The 22,117-nt window shown below is 43.6% G+C and overlaps 1 protein-coding gene and 1 long non-coding RNA gene across 5 annotated transcripts in view; one reads left to right on the top strand and one right to left on the bottom strand.

Annotated features, from left to right (window-relative positions):
• Positions 1 to 8,633: 8,633 nt before the first annotated feature.
• XYLT1 (xylosyltransferase 1) overlaps positions 8,634 to 22,117 on the bottom strand; it is a 179,601-nt gene continuing 166,117 nt past the window's right edge. For all 4 annotated transcript variants that reach the window (XM_068206859.1, XM_068206861.1, XM_068206858.1 and 1 more), the window contains one exon: positions 8,634 to 16,551. In XM_068206859.1, the coding sequence (XP_068062960.1) occupies positions 16,229 to 16,551 (323 nt within the window). In that variant the 3' untranslated portion in view covers positions 8,634 to 16,228. The remainder of the gene's footprint in view (positions 16,552 to 22,117) is intronic.
• On the top strand, positions 16,443 to 21,419 carry LOC137483625 (uncharacterized). The gene is made up of 2 exons (XR_011004571.1): positions 16,443 to 20,820; positions 20,994 to 21,419. It is a non-coding gene; the product is annotated as an uncharacterized lncRNA (long non-coding RNA).

Genomic DNA, 22,117 nt, shown 5'->3' with positions numbered 1-22,117 from the left:
AGATTCTGAATCAAAGCTATTTCCACAGGAACCAAGAATTCAGGGTGTTTATTTATCTCCTTGTCACTAATAAAACCAAATTGCCTGTTAAAAATAGTCCTTGTGCTTTATGCAAACAGGCAGGGGATGATGCAGCAGGCAGGGAATGAAAATGAAAAATGAGTGATCCCAAAATTACTTTGCTGTCTGCCACGAGGTTTGGGAAAGGTCTCAGGTCTCTGCTTTGCTGTGTGAAGCCTTGGAGACAGAGCATCCTCCTGCCAGGAGGTGTTTGCTGCTGCCTGGGATGTACCAGCCCTGTGGTCACTCCAAACAACCAGGCTGGGAACCACCAGTGCTTTTATGCAGACATTGTTAGTGCCAAAACCTCAAACAAGACTTGGGCTCCCAGGATGGCAATCTCCTCAGGAGCTGATCAATTGAATATAGCAATTCCTGTGAAAACCAGTCATTTATCTCTCATTAGGTGTGATTTTTTATACCAGACCCTCCTGTCAGACCCAGCACATATTTCAGGGAGTGCTGGGGCCACTCCTCCTGGTGCAAAGAGCGGAAGAGAGGAGCCACAGAGCTCCTTCCCTTGCCAGCTGTACCCTGCTAAACAGCAGCCACGGAGTCTCCAGTGGGAGAAAAAACCAAAATCACTCCATGTGCTGGAGCTACCTAATGGGTTATTCAGTATTGTGTAGCAAGCTGCAGCCAGGAGAAGCAGCAGGGCTGTTACATCACTCCTTGGATCAAAGGTCTTGCTAAAGCTCCTGGTGGGTCAGAAGAGGAATGAGGCTCAAAGTGCAGGAACAGGAGAAAGGATGGGACAAACCTGCAGAAGCAGCATGGCCCGAGCCCACACAACATCGTTCAGCTTCTCCCCAGTCACATTTGCTTTCTGATGTTTCATTTATGCCCAGCTAAAGTAACTCAGGCCCTGCAGGGACAGAGGGGAGGAGGCAATGCTGGAGCACATGGAATGCATGAGGGAACTGCTACACAGGCTTGCATTTGCAAAATGTGTTTAAACTGCTTATTTGTCAGCATGTAAATGCAACACTGAAAATCATTAGGAATAAAACAGCAGCAGGAAGCTGTGGACATGACCAACAACTGGCCTGGAATCTTTCATCTTTATCCACTGAGCTGTATCTGGGATTGTGTCCATGTCACAGAGACCTTCTGAGGGTTTTCCTCATGTGACACAGGCATCACCCAAAGGACTGTCACCGTTTCAGAGACACCAATGCCTTTCCCTTTCCATGTGTGTGTGTGTGTCCCCAGCATGCTGCAGCTCTGTCCCCACTGCAGGCAGGAAAACCCTGAGGCAGCTCATGGGGCACGTGCTAATATTTATCCCTTTGCTGGTATTGATTACTCCCTCAGGGACTTACAAATAATTCAGTCTGAGTAACAGCATCCAGAGAGTGCAGCTGCAGTGACTGGTGATGCATCAGACCTGAGGGAGAAGAAAAGAGCCTTCCCTGGAAATTTTCATGCATGGACAGGTGCTCTGCTGTGTGGGTGGACATATTTCACCACCCTTGCCATGCAGTGATGGATGGGTGACAAAACACCTCCAAAAAGACAGAATAGGAAAGTTGCAGCACAAAAGAGCTTTCATGAGACTTACCTAACTATGAAGCAAAACCCAGAGCAGGGCAGGGTCACCATGCTGGGATTTAGGAGCACAGCTTGGGGTCCCCAGCCAGCAAAGGCTTCTTTCACTTCTGACACATTCTGATGCTGCAGCTGATTTCCCAGTTAGGTTTGGAGATGACAGGGCTGTCACTCAGCTATGCTTTTTCACAGTAGTTTAAAAGTCAGATAGTAAGCAAAACTCCCAAGCTCCTGATGATACCTGTCTCAGAAGGGAGTTTTCTCACCAGAGGATTGACTGGTGTTCTGCTAAAAGGGATATATTAAACCCCAGGTCTCCAGGTAACTCTAGCCCAAACTTTGCTGAAATCCAGAAGAAAAAGGGATTCCTTGGAATTATGTGTTACTGAAATATTCTCTGGGGTTAAGGTAAGTGAAAAGGTTTGTCCTAATGTGATCAGAAATGTCACAGAGAGAATTTCATGCCATTCAAAGTCTTTCAGCTTAACAGCACCTGCACGAGAGGGGGTCTGAACCCTCATCCACCAAAAGTTGAGCTCATACACCCTGTATCACCTTTTCCCACTGAACTCCCAGAGAAAAAAATATTAAGAACTAGAGAAAACCAAACTAAACCAAAAACACCCCAGACTTACAGACCATGCTCTCCCTCTAGCATGCTCTTGAGGTGATTTTATTAGCCTTTAAGGAACTGTGTCTCATATTTCCCCCATCCCTCCTTACTTTATAAATATTCTAGAAGACCTTCAAGAGTTGGTCCAGAGCCCTTCATCAGCCCTGTGGACAGGAACTTTCACAGCACTGCAATTCTTCCAGCATGTCAGAAAAAATTCCTTTAAACATCCCCCGGTGTAACTCATCCGAATTAGTCCTGCTGCTGGTTGTGGGAGGAGAACCACTTGCAAAGCAGGGAATGAATCACTTGAAAATGAATATTAAGCTTGTTTGGAAATGAAACCAAAAGAACTGAGTCAGCACAGACTCTCCTCCCCGTGGGAGACAGAGCTGCTCTGGATGGCAGCAGAAATCCCCGTATCACAGCCAGCACACGTTGGGTGTGCGCCGCATCCGCACACAGCCCGGCTGCACGGTGACCACCGTGCCTCAAGGGCTGCACCGGCATCCCTTCCTGGGCTCTCCTGGCACCACATTGCAGGGATGAGCTGAAACAAAGTGCTCCAAGTCTTCCACTCCACTCCCCAGGGGCCGTGCCCCCACCTCCCTCACAGGGGGAATGAATCTTGCTCGTCTTTCCCCTGGCTGTGACAGCATCAGGCTGCTCCAGAATTCTTGTTCATCCCCATGCAGACACAGTGGGGCAAGACAGGATCCTGCATGCTCCAGGGTGTGTGGGATGGCTGTGCTGCTGTCACCCTGCCAGGCTTTCTGGGCTGCCCAGGGGGCTTTTGGCAATAATGGGTGGTTTTCTATGGGAGCTACTAGGTAATGCTGGGCGTTCTGCAGAGCCACACTACAAAACAGGGATGAACTTGTCAAAAGACACTATACTGTAATGAAGTATGGACATGGAAAGGGGCCAGACTCAGCTCTTCTTCTCACAATAATTTGAGTTATTTTGATGTATTTTAAATAGTTAATGACTTTGTTGTTTATTCAGCTCAAGCAATCTAAAATAATAAAAGAATTAGAGGGAGAAAACGCAGTTAAAGGTTGTCAGAAATCCAGCCAAAACATTTGGCAAATAAAGAAACCCAGCCTGCCTGTGTGAGAACAGCAGTATTTGGGGTTAATGACATTTTTTGTCCAGACAGGAGCATAGAAAAGGAAATTCTCAAGACTTAAAAATATTGCTGTAATGCAAACCGCAGTTCTCAGCCAGCTCTTGTTCTGAAGTTATTTATTTGCCATGACTAATTTGCAGTTTCAAATGCGGTCATCGCCTCACACGTGGCAGTGCCGGAGCTCTCTGGGCACCGGGACTGGAGGCACTTGGAGCCCAGCAAAGGAACTCTGCCGGTTCCCATGGGCAGTGCCAGCCCTGCTCTACAGCCCAAAACCAAACCCAATGGGGTTCCTAAAATGCATTTCCCAGGCGTGCAGGGACGCTCACACACCAACATCGAAGTGCAGATGCCGACTCAGATCGCTGCCTCGCTATTTCTCATCTTGCCCTGCTTGGTTTTTTTTTTCCTATTTTCAATTAATCAGCCCAGGGATGCATTGAAGCCAAGTGTCTTGACAGCACAGAGGTAATGTGGGAAGGGCAGGCAGGCTGCAAAGCTCCCAGCAGAGAAACCAGCACTTGGCTCAGCTCTGCTGTTGCCCCTGGTTTTAGGGTAAATACGTTGTTAAGTTTGTTCAGCCAACCATCACTTCCCATTTTCCATGCCCAGAGAGCAGGATGAAGCAGGCAGCACTGCAAACACAGGTGGTTTAAGGTGTTCTCCCCACCCTAAATCTCCTCTGTGAGGGGTGAAGAGAGGGTGTCCTGATGCCCCTTTCCCAGCACAGACAGTCTCTACATCTGCCTTTAATTAAGATGAGAAAGGGGGGCTTGGGGGGATTCTGGATTCATTTCTGGCAGTGCCATTTTCAAATTCCTTTAGTTATGTGTGACGCACATTGGGCATGAGCTGAGATGCACCAGGCAGAGAATTGGGCTGAAAATAAACCTGGAGTTTATTTACTTATTTTATTTATTTATTTATTTATTTACTGTTGTGTCAGTCTCCTGTTGATATTTCTTGGTTTATTTTATGACATCTTCGAGGCCAGTAAAGTGTGGGGGGAAAAACAAAACAGAGAGAATGTTTGTTTTTTGAGGATGGATTAAGAGTGAGCTGGTACAAATTGTGTCATTTCACTGAGTGGATTCAGAGCATTACAGTCACTGTGATGCTGGTGCACACTCATGCTCATGCACTCTAAATAAGAACTATACAGCTTGTGTTAACTCTTAATGCATTATTATATTGATACGAATTTAACTGATGTTAATTAATTAAAGGAATGGACAAACTAAATTAGCACTTACCTATCCATGTGAAAGAAAGAGGCTGTGTTGAAGCTTGGAGTCAGCAAGTAGCTGAGTGCTGGCTCCCCAAAGAGAGACCAGGGGAATGTGAGGTGTTGATCCAGTGGACCTTGGGTTAGGGACTTACTGGATCTGTGGAGAGAAGGACCAAATCTGACAAAAAAAGCTCCTAAACAGAGAATTCTGGAAAGAAATGCATGCTTTTTAGTGCATTTGGACCTTGCATCAATTGCCTGGGGGTGTAAGGTCTCTGCAGTGAGCAGGTCACAGCTGCATCCCCACCCTGTGATGGGCTGCAGTGATCCCTGGTCTGTCCCTCCCCAGGGACACCTGCATCCCCCATGGCTTGGCTGGTCCTGCTGTGGCCAGGCTGCTGGGAAGTAGCTCACAGCACTTCTTCTTTTTTACTGGAGGCAGAAAGTAATTTCTTCCTCTGAAGGCTAGGGCTGGAGCTGTCCTCTGCTAATGAATGCAAACCATCAGTGAGCAGTAATGGAAAATTGGGGATGATGTGGCAGGCAGTGGCTTGCTTTCATGGCACCAGAAAAGCACTTTTAAATTTAAATTTAGCAAAGAATTTAAAGCACATATAGGCAGACTCTATTAGAAAGTGAAATATTTGATCTTGGCTATTAATCTGTTATAAGAATACTTTCATTTCCCTGCCATGTGTATCCAGTGATAGACTTTCATAAATGAGATCACATAAAAATGTACTTTATGTTTCTAGTCAAATCTCTTTTATTATTATGCAAGTCCTGGTTATGAAAAAAAAAAAACAACCAACCAACCAACCAACCAAACAAACAAAAAAAACCACCAAAAAAAACCCCCCAAAAAACCCCAAAAAAACCCCAAAAAATTGCAGAAGCAGACTAAGAAGAGCACATTATTTTAACTCATTTATACAAGTGAAATACTGAGTGAAATACTGCTCCTACTTGAAGGCTGTACATTGTGCACTACTAAACACCCTGGGAAGAGGTTGCTCCATTGCAGCCATGCTACCAGATTTGGGATAATTTATGGGCAGTGGAAATACAAATAGAGTCTAAAACAGCTCATGTGGTGTGGGGTACTGCTATGTGTATATAGACACAAATATATATGTCTTTTTATATGGAATATTTTCATATTGAAGTATTATATTCATATTGAAGCATTACATTTGGCCTCTGTCTTACTGAAGTCAAATATATTTTAAGGATGGTCCATAATTAATGTGGGCTGTCATTCCTGACACACTGCACCACAAGCAAAGTGTTTTAGGAAGTTTCCATGTGCCCAGGGAGGCTGGGAGGCTCTGCTGCCCTGGTGCTACCTGTGGACACGTGCAGGGATTGTGTCAGCCCAGCTGGGCCAGTGGCTGAGGGCTCTGCAGAGCTGCACTGCCTGCTCTGGTGGAGGCATTAATTCAGAGAAGAGACCACTGGCAGCCTGGAACCAGCACAGAGCATCATGAGGGATGTTTCAGGGCGAGAAGGAAAAAGTGCTTTACTTTGGCTGATTAGGCACAAATGCCTGTTTTAAACCACAAATCTGGGCAATCATAATCCTGCCACTTTTCCATTCAAGCAGCCTGACAGAGAGCTAGCAGGGGCCACAGCATCTGCTATCACACTGCTGGAGCAGAAAGCTTTGCTTCCAGATTCACCAGGGCCGTGGATCCAAACGCTTCCCCAGGATGGGGCAGCCATGGTGGACAGTGAAGGTGTACATTGACATCATGCTTTAGCTGAAAAGTCCAGTCTGGTATCTTCCAGAAGAGGGATTCAAGCTCAAGGCTTGAATCTGCAAAATGGAGGATACTTTTGGATCATGTTAATGCTATTAATAAATTAACCTGAAACTCCTTGCCTGTGAATTTAGGATGCTGGCATGACTCTGCTTTGCTTGAGGCCTGGCCAGAACAAACTGGTGCTGGGCAATTTACTCCAGGACATGAAGTGTCTGAGCCTTGTCCCCCCAGAGTCCCCCAGCTCCAGGTTCAGCCCTTCCCCATCCAGGTGGGATTCACAGTTGGTGCCTCAGCTGTGCCCTAGCTCAAAGGCCTGCAGTCAGGGCAGGGAGCAGCCAAAAGGCTGATTTGGCACCAGAATAGCCACGATCATCTTTCCTGGAAGGATGAAAAATTGCCATCCATGCCTGGTTTTAACTTTAGTGCAACCTCAGTACCTCATCCTTTTTAATAATTCAGAGACAGCGAAGATTTACAGCTTTTTGCATTTGTGAAGCCTCAGATTACTAACAGCCTCTGATTTTTAGAAAATAGGTTACAGATTCTTTAGCAACAGATGAGGAAATGCTAAATTTCAAAATCCCCATTGTCAAGGCAATTAAATACCTCGTTCCTGTTGCACTTGGTTTACTGTGCAGCTATTGGCAAACGGCTTTGCCCTGGGTCTTGTGTCATTGTGTGAATTAACCATGTTCTAGACTATAAATAATAATTACAGTAAGAGACCTTAGGCATGGCAGATGCAGGGATGTGGTGATGGTGTTTCCAGCAGATGGAGAGGCACAGCCTTTCCTGCCAGTGTAACACTGCCAGGGTGACACTCTCTCAGACCACCCTCTCCGTGGTGAACTGGGATTCCTGTGCCTTACAGAGCAGATTCTCACTGAAGTCAAGGCAAACAAAACACCTGAGCACCTGGTAGCCTGATTTCCAACTGCCCCCTCAGTCTTTCCTTTAAAGTAGTGGCCAATGACGCATTTGGAGATAATTAAAACAAAGGTTGAGGGTTTTTTGTTTTAATATGCCATGACTATTAGCAGCTGGATTAGGAATAAGCCAGCACAAAAGCAGCATACTTCTTATACCAGCTATAAATAAAACCAGGCTTCAAATTTGAAAGCAGGATTTTTTTTCCTTTTTCCCCTCCACAGATCTTTCCTTTGTGCCAAGACTAAAATATTAGCACTGTGTTCCCTCCTCTGTTTAAACAGACCTCTTTGCATCTAAGTGCCAAAAAAGTGGAATTCCTGAACAGCAGGTGAAAAGAAAACACAAGATCAAATGCAGTTCTGGCTGCCAAGAGAACCTGCAGCACGGCTTGGGGGTGCATGAAAAGTCATGCAGCTCCTGGTGCTGTCAAAGACTTCTGGAAGGTCATCAAGGAGTTTTTTTCAAGCATCCCACATCAAAAAGCTGCACAGGGAGACAAATCTGAAATACATCATGGGGATGGTGCTAAAGATACCAATCATCCACTTTTAGGAGAATTTAACTTTTCCCCCATCACATCTATTGAAGCAGCTCTAAGAAATCAGTGCTCTGTGTGGAGACCAGGGTATGGAAATAAATGTAAGTGCTCACACTGGGTGAACATTAGGCAATGGCTGGTTTGGGTCCATAACCCAGCAGGGGCTATGGAAGAAATGTGTCTTTCTGAGCTCATCCTTGCACTTAAGGCAGAGGACACATATCTTGCTGCTCTTGGAACCAGCCACCCTTTGCATTAATTCATATTTCTGCACCCAGCTGGACATCTGTAAGCCCATGACAGCGTCTTTCTCTTTGGCTGATGCACCCTTTGGGGATGCAGGGAAGAAACTGCTCCAGCATTTCTCATGGTCAATGGCCTTCAGGAAACAGACTGCAGTTGAGCTCCTTGTTGATCCCTTTGCCTACCGTTCCTTGTCATCACTGGAAAAGGCAGAGAGGCTCTGGCCCAAAAGCAGACATCTGGGTTTGAAAACAAGAATTTGGACGTTTCTCTGGGTCCCACTGTGCCAGCAGTGCTGAGAGCCCTGCAAAGTTCATCCACCTTCCACCCCTGCACTGGGGGCAGCACCCAGGTGAGGCTGCAGCACTGCCTGTGAGCAATGACGGATTCCCAAGAGGCACTCATGAATGCTTCCCCCATACTGGCTATGGCTGAGAAATGACTGACCAGGCAGCAGCACTGGGATCACAGGGTGAAGTGCTCAGGCCCATTTTTCCTCCTAAAAATCACCAAGAAGCAAAGTTCTTTCAAATAAGACACACGTGGGTGGGGTTGAAAATAATACAAAGTGCACATTCTCCTAAAGACAGCCTTTTTTTTTTTATTTTAAAACTCTGCATCTGAAAACACCGTATGACAGAAAGCATTATATACACTGCAGTGTTTTTGGTATAATACAGTATTTCATACATCCATTTTTTCTGCAAAAAATTTGCTTTGTTGGACAAACAACTAAACTCCCATTGACAAAGAATACAGCTAAGGCACATTGTTTCTGCTAAATGAAAGACAAAAGGGTGCAAAAACGGGTAGTGCAATAATTGCTGAAAATCACATTCTACTACAAGAAAAGCATTCTGACTTTGAACTTTGATTACTGGTCAATTTAAGACATTTCAATATCTCATAAAATACTCCTTTAAATAAATAGCAAAATATCTACATCTTTCAGTGTGTTCCATTTGAATTTCCAATTTTCTTAAACTTTTTTTTTTCTCCTGTATATACACGGTTTTCTTTTTTCTTATTCAATAGATTACAAAATATTTCTGTACAATTTTATGCATATTATGATCTATAACAAAATAGTTATTTCTTAAAACTATATTACCACCAGTCTTTGAAAATGACAGAATAGGAATAACTTATTATGGACTATGTTAGGCAATAGAAAAATCCAATCAAACCAAAACAGAACCAAAAGGACAAAGTCAGAAAAATAATTTCATTACATTGAATTAATTATTTTAGTTTCACAAATCTTGTTTTATATGTAAACCCTTTTCAGTTGCCTTTGGGTTGTATCCACACATGAATACCAACATAGGACAGGATTTGGGATTCCTAAAAGCACTGCAGCCTGCCGGGAATATTGGTGCTACTCACTGAAACACAACAGTTCTCATGGAGGAAAGTATTAAAGAAACCCAACATATACAAGCCTTAGCAGAAGTCATTGCTTTCTGCTTACTTTGACAACCTTTGAAAGAAGCTCCAAAAGCCAGATTTTTGGAGATGCATTTATGAAAAAACAACCATGTTCTAAATGTACTGTTAGATTCCCAACCAACACCCAAAATCTGGCCCTATGTGGTCACGTTCTTCAGATTTTAAGACCATACCATTAAGAGGATATTTCTTCTCTCAGCTACCAGTACAAATCTGAGAGGAATGCTACTACACCATGTTAAAATGTGTGAAATTACTCTACAATTTGTCTTGTGCATCTGAGAGCAGTCTGTCCTGTTGTAGCCTGAAGATAAATTAGAAGTTACTAAGTTTGTACTTTGTATGTAATTAAACCAAGTTCCTTATCTACAGTGACTTGCAAGAGACAGAGCTCATATTTTCCTAAGGTTTATATGAATGTCTGAGACTGCCTTTTGCCCGAAGGGAAGGTCATTTTCTTTCCTTAAAGACTGCATTTGTAAGCAATTTCCATTGTATTTGTGAAGTGTAAGCTGACAGCAACACAACTGAGCTGTAATAGAAATCTCAAGGTGCCTTTTATTCATTCCACAACAAACAGAGAAAGTGAGCAAGACACAGACAACACCAAAGTTCCTAACACAGTTTAAGGCCACATTTAGAAAGGATGGAAGTAAGGCTTTCTTTAAGGGGCAACACACTGGATGCCACAATGGGAACAGACACCGAGCGATCCAAAGCTGATAGGATTCATCCACAGAAAAGCTGAAACAACACCCTAGTTTTGGCCAGCAGGTCTCTGCCTTTTTTTGGATCTAAGCAGGAAAATAAAATGAAATGCCATAGACATCCTCCTCTGGAATATTCCCAGCAAACTGAAGGTGCTCCCCTAGCAGAAGTGCTATTGTCTCCGTCAAGGGTGTTAATTACAACAGAACCAAAGACAAGCCGAGTCATTACAATATACAAATGCAGCGCCATGAACTGCGCCTAGAATTGTCACTCTGGTATCAGAGGCACCTGTACAGTATCTTGCTGTTTATTTGGCAAGGTTACAAGTAATACTTCTAGGTTGTAACAAAGTAGAAAGAGAATTTGCATAGATTGTACATTCAGTTCAAGGAGATTTCTGGTACCTTTTTTGTTGTTCTCAGGTAAACGTGTTTGCAGACACAGTGAGGTAGCAGCTGTGGTAGCACCCATGAGCAAAAGAAGGTAACCAAGGCAGAAGCAAAGAGCAGAGCGATCAACACACTACTGTTAGTAAGAAGGAATGGAATCAAAGTGGTACCTGCAGTGCCACATCATGAGGGTAACTGCTCCCAACGCCACACATAACTGAGGCTGTAAGGCCTGGCAGCCTCAATTTTAAATGCTGGTTATTCAGCCTGATTATTCTTTCCCTTACTGTGATGATGGTGGTGAAGGTTTTGAAGGTCAGTCTCTTCTACAATACACCTTTGTAGGGAATTACAAATCAGAGTGTTTGCCTTTGAAGATTCTGTAGGAAAATGTGCTGTCCTACAAATTCTTCCTTGCTATCCTCAATCCCAATTCACATTTCTTTGCCTCCTCTGTGCCTGGCTGCAGCAGCAGCTGCCCTCAGGGCTCAGCAGCAGGCATTCCTGCTCTCAGGAACTCCTCCTGGACCTCTGGAAGGGCAGTGCTCTGTCCTCTCTAACACTGCATCGCTCCCTACCCTCTCTGTCAGCATCATCCCTGGAGCTGCCTTGGCAGAAGCCTGAGGGTTTGATTTGCAGAGGCTTTTTCACATGATGTTTTCAATTGTCATTTAATAGTGGCTGAAGTCCTACTAATCCTTAAGATTACACTGGAGGTCTTGAATGGTAGAAATAAAGACACATACGGATCACTATCTTTTCACAACTGGACTGAAGCAAAGGCCAGTGAGAAAGGTTGCCAACCATGTCCCACCAGGTCTGTCTTACTCTTTTACTGAAGTATCAAATAACCAAGTCTCCTCTCACATATATCAGATTCCCATGCCTGAAAATCAGGACAAGGTAACTGCTGGCTTTTACCAACTCCTTCCTGTGTGCAAGTACTGAACTGACTGAAAGCTGCTATGAAAAGCAAACTTTCCCCATCTGCAGCTGGGTTTCTGAAGAAGCCATGGGGATTTAGCTCACTCAAGTATAAAACTTCCTGCTCTATGGAAAGTGCTGGGGTTGGCCAAGGTTTTATGTGGCCAACTGCTGAAGCTTTGGGAGCTGGGAAGACAACAAGGAGGGCGTGTTAGCCAGTGGCAAGATGGCAATTCTCTGATGGCTGTGATGAAAGAGAACTAGAGAAATCAACAGAAAGCTGGTCCTCATTGCTGGGCCACAAGAAACATCTGGATCTTCTTTATCTGGATCTTGTCTATCTTGTTTATCAAAGCTGAGATCTCAGGGAATCAATGGTTTTTAGCCTTGCTGTGCAGAAGGAGCCCAGTTTGTTCAAAGGTTTGTTGCAATGCAATTGTGTCAAACTTTTGCAAAGTTTCAGCATCTTGTCTACCCTTTCTCTCTCCCTTAGGTCAGGTTTACACTATCCCCATTCTGATTCACTGACTTCACTACTGTGCTCACTATAATCGTGGCTAAGAGTGATGGAGGCTTCATTAGGATGGCAATTAGTGCTGCAGGAGATAGAGGGACAGTGAATGCACATTAGTTGGTACTTTTGAAGGTGCTGCAGGATCACTGTTAATACACCATTAAACAACTGTACAGGCATTGTGCACTGAAGCCAGTACCCAGGAAAGTCAATTTGTAACACACGAATGCACATTCCTGTATCTCTAGGCTTAGCAATAATGAAGACTTAACAACAGAGATACAGAGGGACTTTCTTGTATAACATTTGCTATCATGAAGGAATTGTTAAAATTCTCTGCTTGCTGAAAGCACAAAAAATAAAGACATAATTTCAATTCTAAAAAAAAACCCCTTGAATCTCAGAAAATGAAAATGCAAATATTACTACTCAATGTCCAAATGTCATCAAAGAAAGAATTGGACAAATGTGAAAATAAACTGTCATTTGAGCTATTTCGTTTAGCCTTGGGGTTTAACATTACCATATAAACAGGTTTGCATAATGCTGGGACTGACTTTGGACATAATTCATTAAATCACCTATGCAGATGTTCTGCATTTTGCCACGTTCCCTTTCTATGTAATACAGATTGATCACAGGAGTGTTACATGGCTGTCATGCAGAATGGGCAGGGAATTTAAACAAGCAAAGCATTCCACACAGAGGATAAATGTGTGCATATGGAAATATAAACCCCTCCCATTGAAAGGAATTTTGATCAAACCAGGCTTCCAGCTGGGATCCTGTTCAGCAAGGACTGGCCAGTGTGACTGGAAAAGAACACCTGCACGTTCAGGTGAGGATGCATAACTCTTGTGTTTTGTACCAACTGTGGGTCCCTGCTCTGAATTCTCCTTTTCACCAAATGTAAGATCTGTGAAGTTATTATCTTCTGTCCATTGACAATGCTCATCCCAAGCTCCCAGTGCTGCCATTTCAAACCAGAGAAGCCCCTAAGCAGGACTAAGCTGGGCTTAACAGCATCACCTTGGAGCCAGCTCTGATCTCTGATGCAGAGTCTGGCTTTATATGTTTTTTATTCACAACTACTGACTTTGTAACTCAGACACTGAGTCTCATATATATCTTTTGGATCCATGTCTGAATGATAACAGCTATTGTAGAGGTGGCTGTTTAGGTCCAAAACTTGACACTGCCCCCAGAAGATGTTCCAAACATGGCAGCTTATCTTTTGATGGATTCAAACAGACAACATTTACCCATAGAATACTGTCATAACCTTTATTTATGCTGGACTTGCCTCTGAAATCCTCATTTAGCACTAGCACTCTGGACGTTTTTCTGGAGAAAGGACTGCAGGATCAACCCATCAGCTCCACATCCTATATTTTAACAGCAGCACTGGGATTACCAGCTTGCTACAAAACTTCACTGTTTAAATGCTTCTTGCCTTTCAGAAAATAATCTCATATAAATTTTCTTTGAGATATTTTAAACCTAGCATATAATGCAAATGGATATATCAGCAACCATCTGTTTTCTTTCCTTTTTTTTGTACTAAAACAAAATATTTTGCACCTTATTCTTTAAATGATAAAAGTGGCAGTTTTTTTCCTAACCGCAGAAGACATGATTGTTGTCACCTTCTGCTTGGTCTAGTTAATGAAAACTTACCAAAAAAGCACTTAAAACATTCCTGCATAAGAATAAAAACAAGTATCAGATTTAAAAACGAAGTTATCTGCATGCATGTGCGTGGGTGCACCCTACACATGTGCTTATGTGCAAGACAGACTGAAGATTTTGTGGCTACCTCAGGAGTCTTACTGAGAACAAGCACTGCCTGGGCTTGTTAATGAGTTTTATTGTGTGCCTTAAATGTGACCTTCTTCATTTAATCTGCAGGGCTTGGACCGTGCAGTCGCCATTGCATCAGTGTGACTAAAGCCCTGGATTTCACAGTGAGGATTGGAGGTCCCCAGAAAATATGAACTTCACAAAGGAATGTTACATTAAAAACAAGCACTGTTAAAAACCCCTACTGAATAAGTAATAACATTGTGATTCTATTACATAAACCTGTTGGCAACCCTGGTTTCACACACGCTTGCCTCCAGAGCTGGTTGAAAAGCTGGAACATTATCTTAACTGGAATATTCCAATCAGCTCTCATTGCTACAAACTTTCCTAAAGCTACTGCTCATGACTGACAAAATCAAGACAAAAAAAAAAGGGAAGTGTGAGGGGAGGAAGGCCTTTTCTTAATAAAGGCAGCTTCAGTTAGTAAAATAACATAATCTTCAAGCTGCAAAAGCAGCACCTACTAATTAGTCATTGACTAAAACATAAATAATAAATACCTAAATTGTTCCTTCTATGCATCCATTTTTGTGCCAGATAAACATTTCAATGCTCTGCCTTAATGCCAGCACAGCTGACACCACAATTTCAAGTCCAAAGCAAACTGAAGTAGCTTTAAACCAATATGACAGAGATACTACAAGCCACGGGGATCTGTGTGTTACAGTCCTACTGCAAGTGTTGTTTAAAAGGGAATTCAACCTTCCTGTGAGACATGATTATGGAATGATCTAAGGGTCTGTTTCCCTCCTGATGTGGACACTTCAGTCTCAGCAGAAAGTTATCCATGCACACAGAAGGCTGAACAGATACCTTCCTTTATGACAGCAACAGGAGTTCTTTCCTAATTAACCCAATGGCTTTTGATGGTCTTTTTTGGTTCTGTTGCTAACTAGAGATTAACACAGCAACAGCAACAAAGTGCATGTTTTTGCTAATGTAAAATACATTAGTTGGAGATGAATTTGTATATAAAACCTGTATTTTAAAAAGTTCTTGGAATGTAAATTAATTTTTCCTTACTGTAGTAAATGCAGGTTGAAATGATGCAAAAACATGACTATTTAAAACAGGATGCAGCCTGCTAGGAATACTGAAGACAGGCAAGAGTAGATTGTTGACAGATTAAAGTAAAAGCACAGAGAAACATGGCATTGTTCTCCTTCCCCTGGCTTTAGGCAGTGACCCACATCCTGCACAGCCTTCCAGGTGCCCTGGCAAAGCCTGGAAGGATCCTTCTTTAGGAAGAGATGGAGATCTGAGACCAAGGAAGGGAATTAGTGTTAAGACTTACTAGCCACTACTCAAATTAGGGAAGAAACCTGTTGTTGCTAATTTAGGTCCCAGTTTTACCATTTTACTGGTTTACAACTCCACTGCCTGAGAAAAAACTCAGCTCAGCTCATGAGCAAAGGGTGTGAGCAGACACATCACAACCCACTCCAGCCTACACATACACACCTGCTCTACTGGCAGCCTGTGAAAATACTCAGGTACTGGTGGCTTCCAAAAATGTCTGCAGATTTGAAAGTGTTGAAATTCAAAAAACTTCTTTGTTCTTTAATAAATAATCTTAGTACACTGACCCTGAACCCGACTGCATGAGACATAAAAGACTACTATAGTAAAACACTGGTTTCATTTAGAGTTTATCATTAAATTAGTCTGAAAAAAATCTCTGAAAGGAATCTGAAGGTTTCTGCTTTTGCTTGTTCTCTCTAACTAGAGTAACAGACATCAGCTGTGTCCAGAATTACTTTGTGTTATTAAAAACCCAAGTGAGGCTGTACCATAATTACTTCACATTCTCTGAGGTCATGTGGCCATACAGACTTCAGCCTGCAGGAACCAACCTCCCCAGGACGTGTAAGAGGAAGGGAATTTTGATGTGATTTATTCGTTGTAGCAAAGTAACGAAAGCCTATGAAACAGCAGAGGCACGGACAAATTTATTTAAAAAAAAACCCTTTAGCAGCTGCTCCTTCACTGCCCTCCCCATGGCTTGGTGCTACTGTTTCCAAGCCCACAGGCTGGTGGGTGCAGTGGCACGTGGAATGGCCGGGTCCCCATGGGACAGCACAGCCTGTGGCATGAGGCAAGCTGCTCCCAACAGAGCTGATGGAGAGGGCAGTGCCGAAGGCCTTGTCAGAACTTCAGAACTCTTTTGTTTTGTTTTGGTTTTGTTTTCTTAAAATGAATTCTATTACAATAAGTAACAAAAAAATGTAACTTTCCCTTAGGTTTCTGAAACCTGGTGTGAGATTCACAGAGAAGCGAGGTTCAATTCCCTTTTAAAAACCTATGCCGGGGCAGAGCGTACCGGATGCTACCTCAGGCGGCCGTCGGGTTTGACGGGGCCCAGCTCGGACTTGGGGTCGGGGCTCAGGGAGCTCCAGGCTGTCTGGGCACAGCCCTGCAGGACGGGGCAGGCCGTGGGACCCACGCTGCAGACGTCCACGGCCGACCAGACGCTGCTGACCAGAGAGTCCACCCAGGCGTCCAGGCGGGCGCCCACGAGCCCCGCGCTGCGCTTGGCCTGGTCCGCGCGGGCCGCGCTGACCGGGATGTTCAGCACGGGGTTCAGGCCCTGGAAGCTCTGCTCCATGTACGCGTTCTTTGGAGGCCCGCTGTGGAACTTGATGGCTTCCTCTGGAAAGGCAGAAGCAAAGCCCAAAGTTAGTGCATTGAAAAAGCCACCGCTAAGGACCTAAGTAAACAAAAAGACCAAGGTTTAGTGGTGAGCTCTAACCCGTTTCTCACACATTGCATCCCAGGGGTTGTGCTCAGCTTTGGCACTCTTTGTGCTCAGTACAATGGATTCTGCTCCTGCAGATTCTCATCCTGCAAGTGCTGCCTTAGCAGGCAAAGCTCTGACCCTGAAAATAGAGCCACCCTTATTATCAACATGTACAACCAGCATCCCCAGAGCTGCAGGACATCCAGGACTGCCTGCACCTCGAAATGAGGAAACAGTTCAAGGACACCTGGTGCAAGAAGTCTGCCAACCCCTGTCAGACATCCAAGTGCTATTATTGATTTGTCTAGAAGAAAGACCCAAGATCTCAGCCTGTTTTGTTGTGGGTTTTTTTTTTTCCCTAAACAGATGAACCTTGCCCTGCTGTTGGAAAAGCCACAACATTTGTTAGCTCTATCTGCCTACAAAACCCAGGTGGTGCCATTTATGGCACTAAAAGGACAACACCATGGTCTTGGACAAAGCAGACCATAACGAAACACATGCAGCCCCAACCTGATTCCTGGAAGTGCTCCACTCTCACTGGGAAAGTCGTCGCCTGGGAGACTTATGTTTTCAAGCTCCTACTGTGCTGAACAGTAGATCACAACCATTCCCTAATGACACTTTGCACTGTGGTTGCTTTCCTTACCTATCTCAGCAAAATACAGTACAATACCCCAGATTTGCAATATTGCAGTAAAAATCAGTATCAGGCTGTGACAATCCTTTCACAGACCTAAACTGGACACCGTGGGTCAGGCTGCCCCTGTCAAAGGTTGGCTGACTTCTGAGAGTCTGAGTGCACCAAGCTGCTGCTTATAAAATCAGGATGAGACCCTTGAAAAACGTTCACCAAGTGCCTGTTGGGAACAAATTTCCAACCATTTATTTTCGCTCTCAGCTGCCTTCCCCAGCATCCTCACTCTGGCAGCACAGAGGATATGTTTAGCTCTGCCAACAGACACACTGTCTAGAACAGAAAATGGGCCCATTCAGGCTGCTCCAGGCGAGGAAAGCCACCGCGCTCCGTGAGCGTCAGAGGCCAGGAATTACATATTCACAGCTACAATTCCTTCCACATGTCCTTGCTGCTTGCACTACAGCCTGACACTGAGTCCTTTCTTCCATGCAGAGGACAGCATCTCAGGTGCTGGAAATAAATCTGTGTATTTATTTAGAGGGAAAAAGAGTATAATTGGAGCTTTGCTGTTACATTTGCAAAGTCTTTAATGTCAAATACTCTGCAAGTCTGTTACTTCAAATCCCCAATTAAACTGGTTCAGCACAAGCCCATTACCATTATACATAATTTAACTGTTCCTGCATTTATCTAAACCCCTCTTTTTATTTTAAATGGTAGATACGCACAATAATCTGTAGTCAAAATGAGTTCAATCTGTGCACATGTGTCAGGAATGTGCTCTGCCAGAGCACTACAGTTTAAGAAATAGAACAAGTACACATGATTAAATTTCCTCCTTTGGAAGCAATTAAATATGGAAGACTGTTTGTCAACATATTAGTTAAACAGGAACATTCTGAGTAAAAATTCCCAAATAAATAAGAGTTGGCATTACTAGCAGGATCATCTGATTGAAACAGGCAATTCAGTGAACTTGTTGAATCAAAGCCTGTTGCGCATGTGTTTGATGCACAGAACAAGAGAGATCTTTATTCAGACAAGAAAAAGAATGAAATGGAACTTGCTGTTCTCTCTGGCTCAGCCTTGTACATGTCCCAGGCCTCAGGACTTGGTGGATTATCAGGACTGGGAAGGATGAAACCTGCAGAAACTGCAGGACTCAGTGCTGGGCAAAGCAGCAGAAGTTGTGTTAAGGCTACCACTGCCCACAGTGAAAGGTGCTGCTCCAGTCAGGACACACGGAGAACCCTGATCTGCTGGGGCTTGCCTGCCCCACAGCTGAGCAGCACCCCAAGTCAGGTGTCAGCATGTCCTCGAAAGGAAAAGCTGGGTAACAGCAACCTGAGTGCAGAGTCACATGTGGCCATCAACAGGAAATGCTGGGGACTGGACCCAGAACCCTCTCCTGGAGCCTCCAAGGCTTTGTCAGACAGCTCATAGCAGAAAGCAGGGAGGATGCTGCTCACCCGAGCAATGGCACATGGGCTGTTCATCTTTGCATTAAAGGAAAAATGACAGAGAATCATGACTCCATAATTTACCGGCTGGTACAGAAGAGAGACAGTGAGGCTCCCAAGCCCTGATATGCTGTAAAAAAAGGAGGCTGGAGCTACTGGGTGTGCTCTTGAAGCACTGACACTTCAGTCAAGTGTCACGAGGAAGAGCTCATGAAAAAATAATGAAGAATGTAAGGCTTGCCTCTAAATGTTTAGACATTTAAATCTGTATAGTTAGCACAAACAACTCAAAATTAGCTGAATTGCAGACATTAAGCGAGAGTTTTTGTGCTGGCCCTGTGACTTCAAGAGGATGTGTATCAATGCAAAATATATTCCTCTGACTTGAAAATATAAATTAAAAAAACTTGGTTATTCGTGACCCCTATTTTTTATTTGCTCTTCACTCACATGTAAGGACACATTTCTCAACTGGCTCTTCTTGGTCTAACTTTTTTGGATTAAACACACAGCCTATAGCCAGCCATACAGGCTGGGATTTCAGCATTTTTGTGTGGGTTCGTTAATCATTTTGCAGAAAAAGCAAATTAGTTTAGACAGAGAGTGGGCTAAGGAATGAAAAATATGGTTTCCTTGGTACACATAAAGGCACTAGACCTGTGGGTTTTTTAAAGCAACATGAACATACAGCTTTATTTCTTTACTTGAATTGTGTTAAAACCCTCTGGCAAAGATGTAATTTTTTATTGACATTTGTTTGTTTTCTCTTGCAGCAAACAAGACAGTGCTGCATTTGCTCATTGTGGAACTAATCGACTCCTTGTCAGCTGGATCTGAAGTAAATTTCAAAGCAAATCCCTGTCTTCAGGGTTTTTCTCGGAATGATGATTCCAGGGCATGTCTGCTCTTCTGCAGTCATGTGCCTGCCTGCTGCTATTACTGCGTTTATCAAGAACATGTCATGTTACCTCTGGTTAATTTAAAGAAATCACAGCAGTTCTGACACAAGTTGCCACCCACTTTATAATCAGTATAGATGCAATTAGAATTGATTGAGCCACTGCAAACAACCAAGGGCAAAACAAAGGTTTCCCAGTATCTGCTAATTGAGAGGATCTATAAATATGGATTAGGTCAAAAGGCCGTTGAGGTGCCTGAGTGCATCTCCCATGTCTGCTAATGCTGCCAGCCCTTGAAAGGGGGCGTAGGGACCAGGCACTGGTATTTCAGGATCCATGGGAGCAGCAAAGATCAGCAGCCCCATGCCCAGGACATGCCATCAAGCTGGAAATAGAGTGGGAAAGGTCTCTCTTAAAGCAAAAAAGGAGGTTGCTCTTTCTCACTTCTCTCCTTGCTTGAAGGAGGAAGGGCTTTCAATGTATTCATTTATTTACAATCCAGGGTTTACTATCATCTTGAGGTTTTTGGGCTTTTTCTGCCCCAGAAGTGAACCTGCTACTGGCTCACAGTAACCTACTTGGCTTTAATGGAACAGGTACTATCCATTAAACGGATGACAACTCATTATCGGCGCTCCAGCTGGGAGAGCGCTGGGGAAACTTTGCTGTGAAAATAAAGTCAAATTTAAAAATGAAATTGCTTTGGCTTTTTCTCTTCCCCTCACTGTGACCCTGGGAGTCAATCACACTTGGCCTTTAAAGAGCAGGGAAGGGGGGAAAGTGGGATGATGGGGATGCAGAGACAACCTCTACTGAATTTGCTGTTTTCTTAGGATTTGAAGTCTGCTGGGTAGCTTGTATTATAGTCTGTGAGCTGCTGGCTAAGTGCTCTGAATGATACCTGTTGTTTGCTTCTGCCTCTGCAGTCCACTCGCAGAGGAGCTGGACATCTGGCCTTGAGTCTCCAAGTACTCAAATTCCTAAAGCTGCCAACAGAAGTCCCCCATTTTCGTGTGATCTGCCAGTGATCTTACACGGTTCTGCTCCGTGTTTTGTCTTCTCCACATCCCATTCCCTCTTTGTCTTGGCACAATTATTCCTAGAGCATCCTGCTGGTCCTTGGCAGCCCTCCTGTGTCTTTACAAGCATGGAGTACTTGGCTTTGACACACTCAACCATATGGTGAGAACCTCAAAATTGTTGTTTAGAAGAATAAATTGGAATCTGTCTGTGCAGGAGGTAGAGGGAAGGAGACTCTGATTTGACTCTGGAGAAGGTGAACCTGATTTCTCCAAATGATTTATCACAAATGCATCTAATGTCCTTTTCTTTTCTTTTTTACTTTCTCCAACCAGGCAAATACTTGCAGGCACTCCTGAGCCAGAATATCTGCTGAAGGCAGAGCTGATCAGTGACACAACTCAAAGCAGAGAACATAGACACAGATTTGGATGACTGGAGGGGGAAAAGGACCAGGAAGGAATAAGTAACATTAGATTATAGACTCTCCATGGAAATACCTTAGGGAGCCATATTTACAGTGGAAATACCCCAAACAGTATCCTCAGTAAGTCCATGTAAGATCTGAGCTCTCAGAGATTCAGGTTTTGAAAAGGTTAATGAATCTGTGTTTTTAAAACAATTTACATTCTATCAGCTACTCACATCTGGTCACAGCATCAAAGAAAACACTCACTCTTGATTTCCCTTTATGGCTTTACTTGCATGCAAATTAGGCCAAAATTAATAAATAACTGGAAATAAAAAAACTGAATAAACGAGTGGCATATGCTGTTTTTATAAACTGCTAAACAGAACATCTTTGCTGGCAGCTGTCCCATGATTATTTTTTTATTTTTGAATGCAATTATGAATTCTGAGAGTCATGATACAGGAATGAACGTGTTTTACTTTAATTATTCAAAGGAAGAGCCAGTGGCTCCCTTCATGATGCTGGGAAACCAAAACAACTTTTCCTTGTTGTGCTCTGGGCTGAAGTGATGTGTAGATAAGCAATGATTTAGGAAATACAGGGATTGTTGTCATGCCCATGTTCTCACAATACAAGATGTTAGTGGCTGCTGCCAGTTTTGTGCAAATGCTTTTTAGAATGGCAAAAGCAAATTGCACATAAGATCATGGAGAGATTTTCATGTCTGTAACTTTGTGGACTCCACTTTCTATATCTGGAGTGCATAAGACAGAGGGGGCAGAACCATTATTGAGGAAATGACATGCAAAGTGCTACAAAATGTATCAGTCCAGGGCAATCTTTCTGACAGGAGTTGTTTTTTTATCAGGGAAGGGGAGGACAGGGTGGGGGTTGGTGGTGGTGGTGAAGGAGGATGGTTGGAAAAAGGAAAATTTTAAAGAAATCCCTAATAAAACATATTCCCCTCTTCTACTGGCAACTCCTAGCTAAGTCTGATGTATTTTAGTTCTATTTTCAATGTTAAGACAAGAAAATAATACTATTCCT

The sequence above is a fragment of the Anomalospiza imberbis genome, chromosome 16 (genome assembly GCF_031753505.1).
Source record: "Anomalospiza imberbis isolate Cuckoo-Finch-1a 21T00152 chromosome 16, ASM3175350v1, whole genome shotgun sequence".
Taxonomy (NCBI): Eukaryota; Metazoa; Chordata; class Aves; order Passeriformes; family Viduidae; genus Anomalospiza; species Anomalospiza imberbis.
This window is presented reverse-complemented; position numbering and strand designations above follow the sequence as displayed.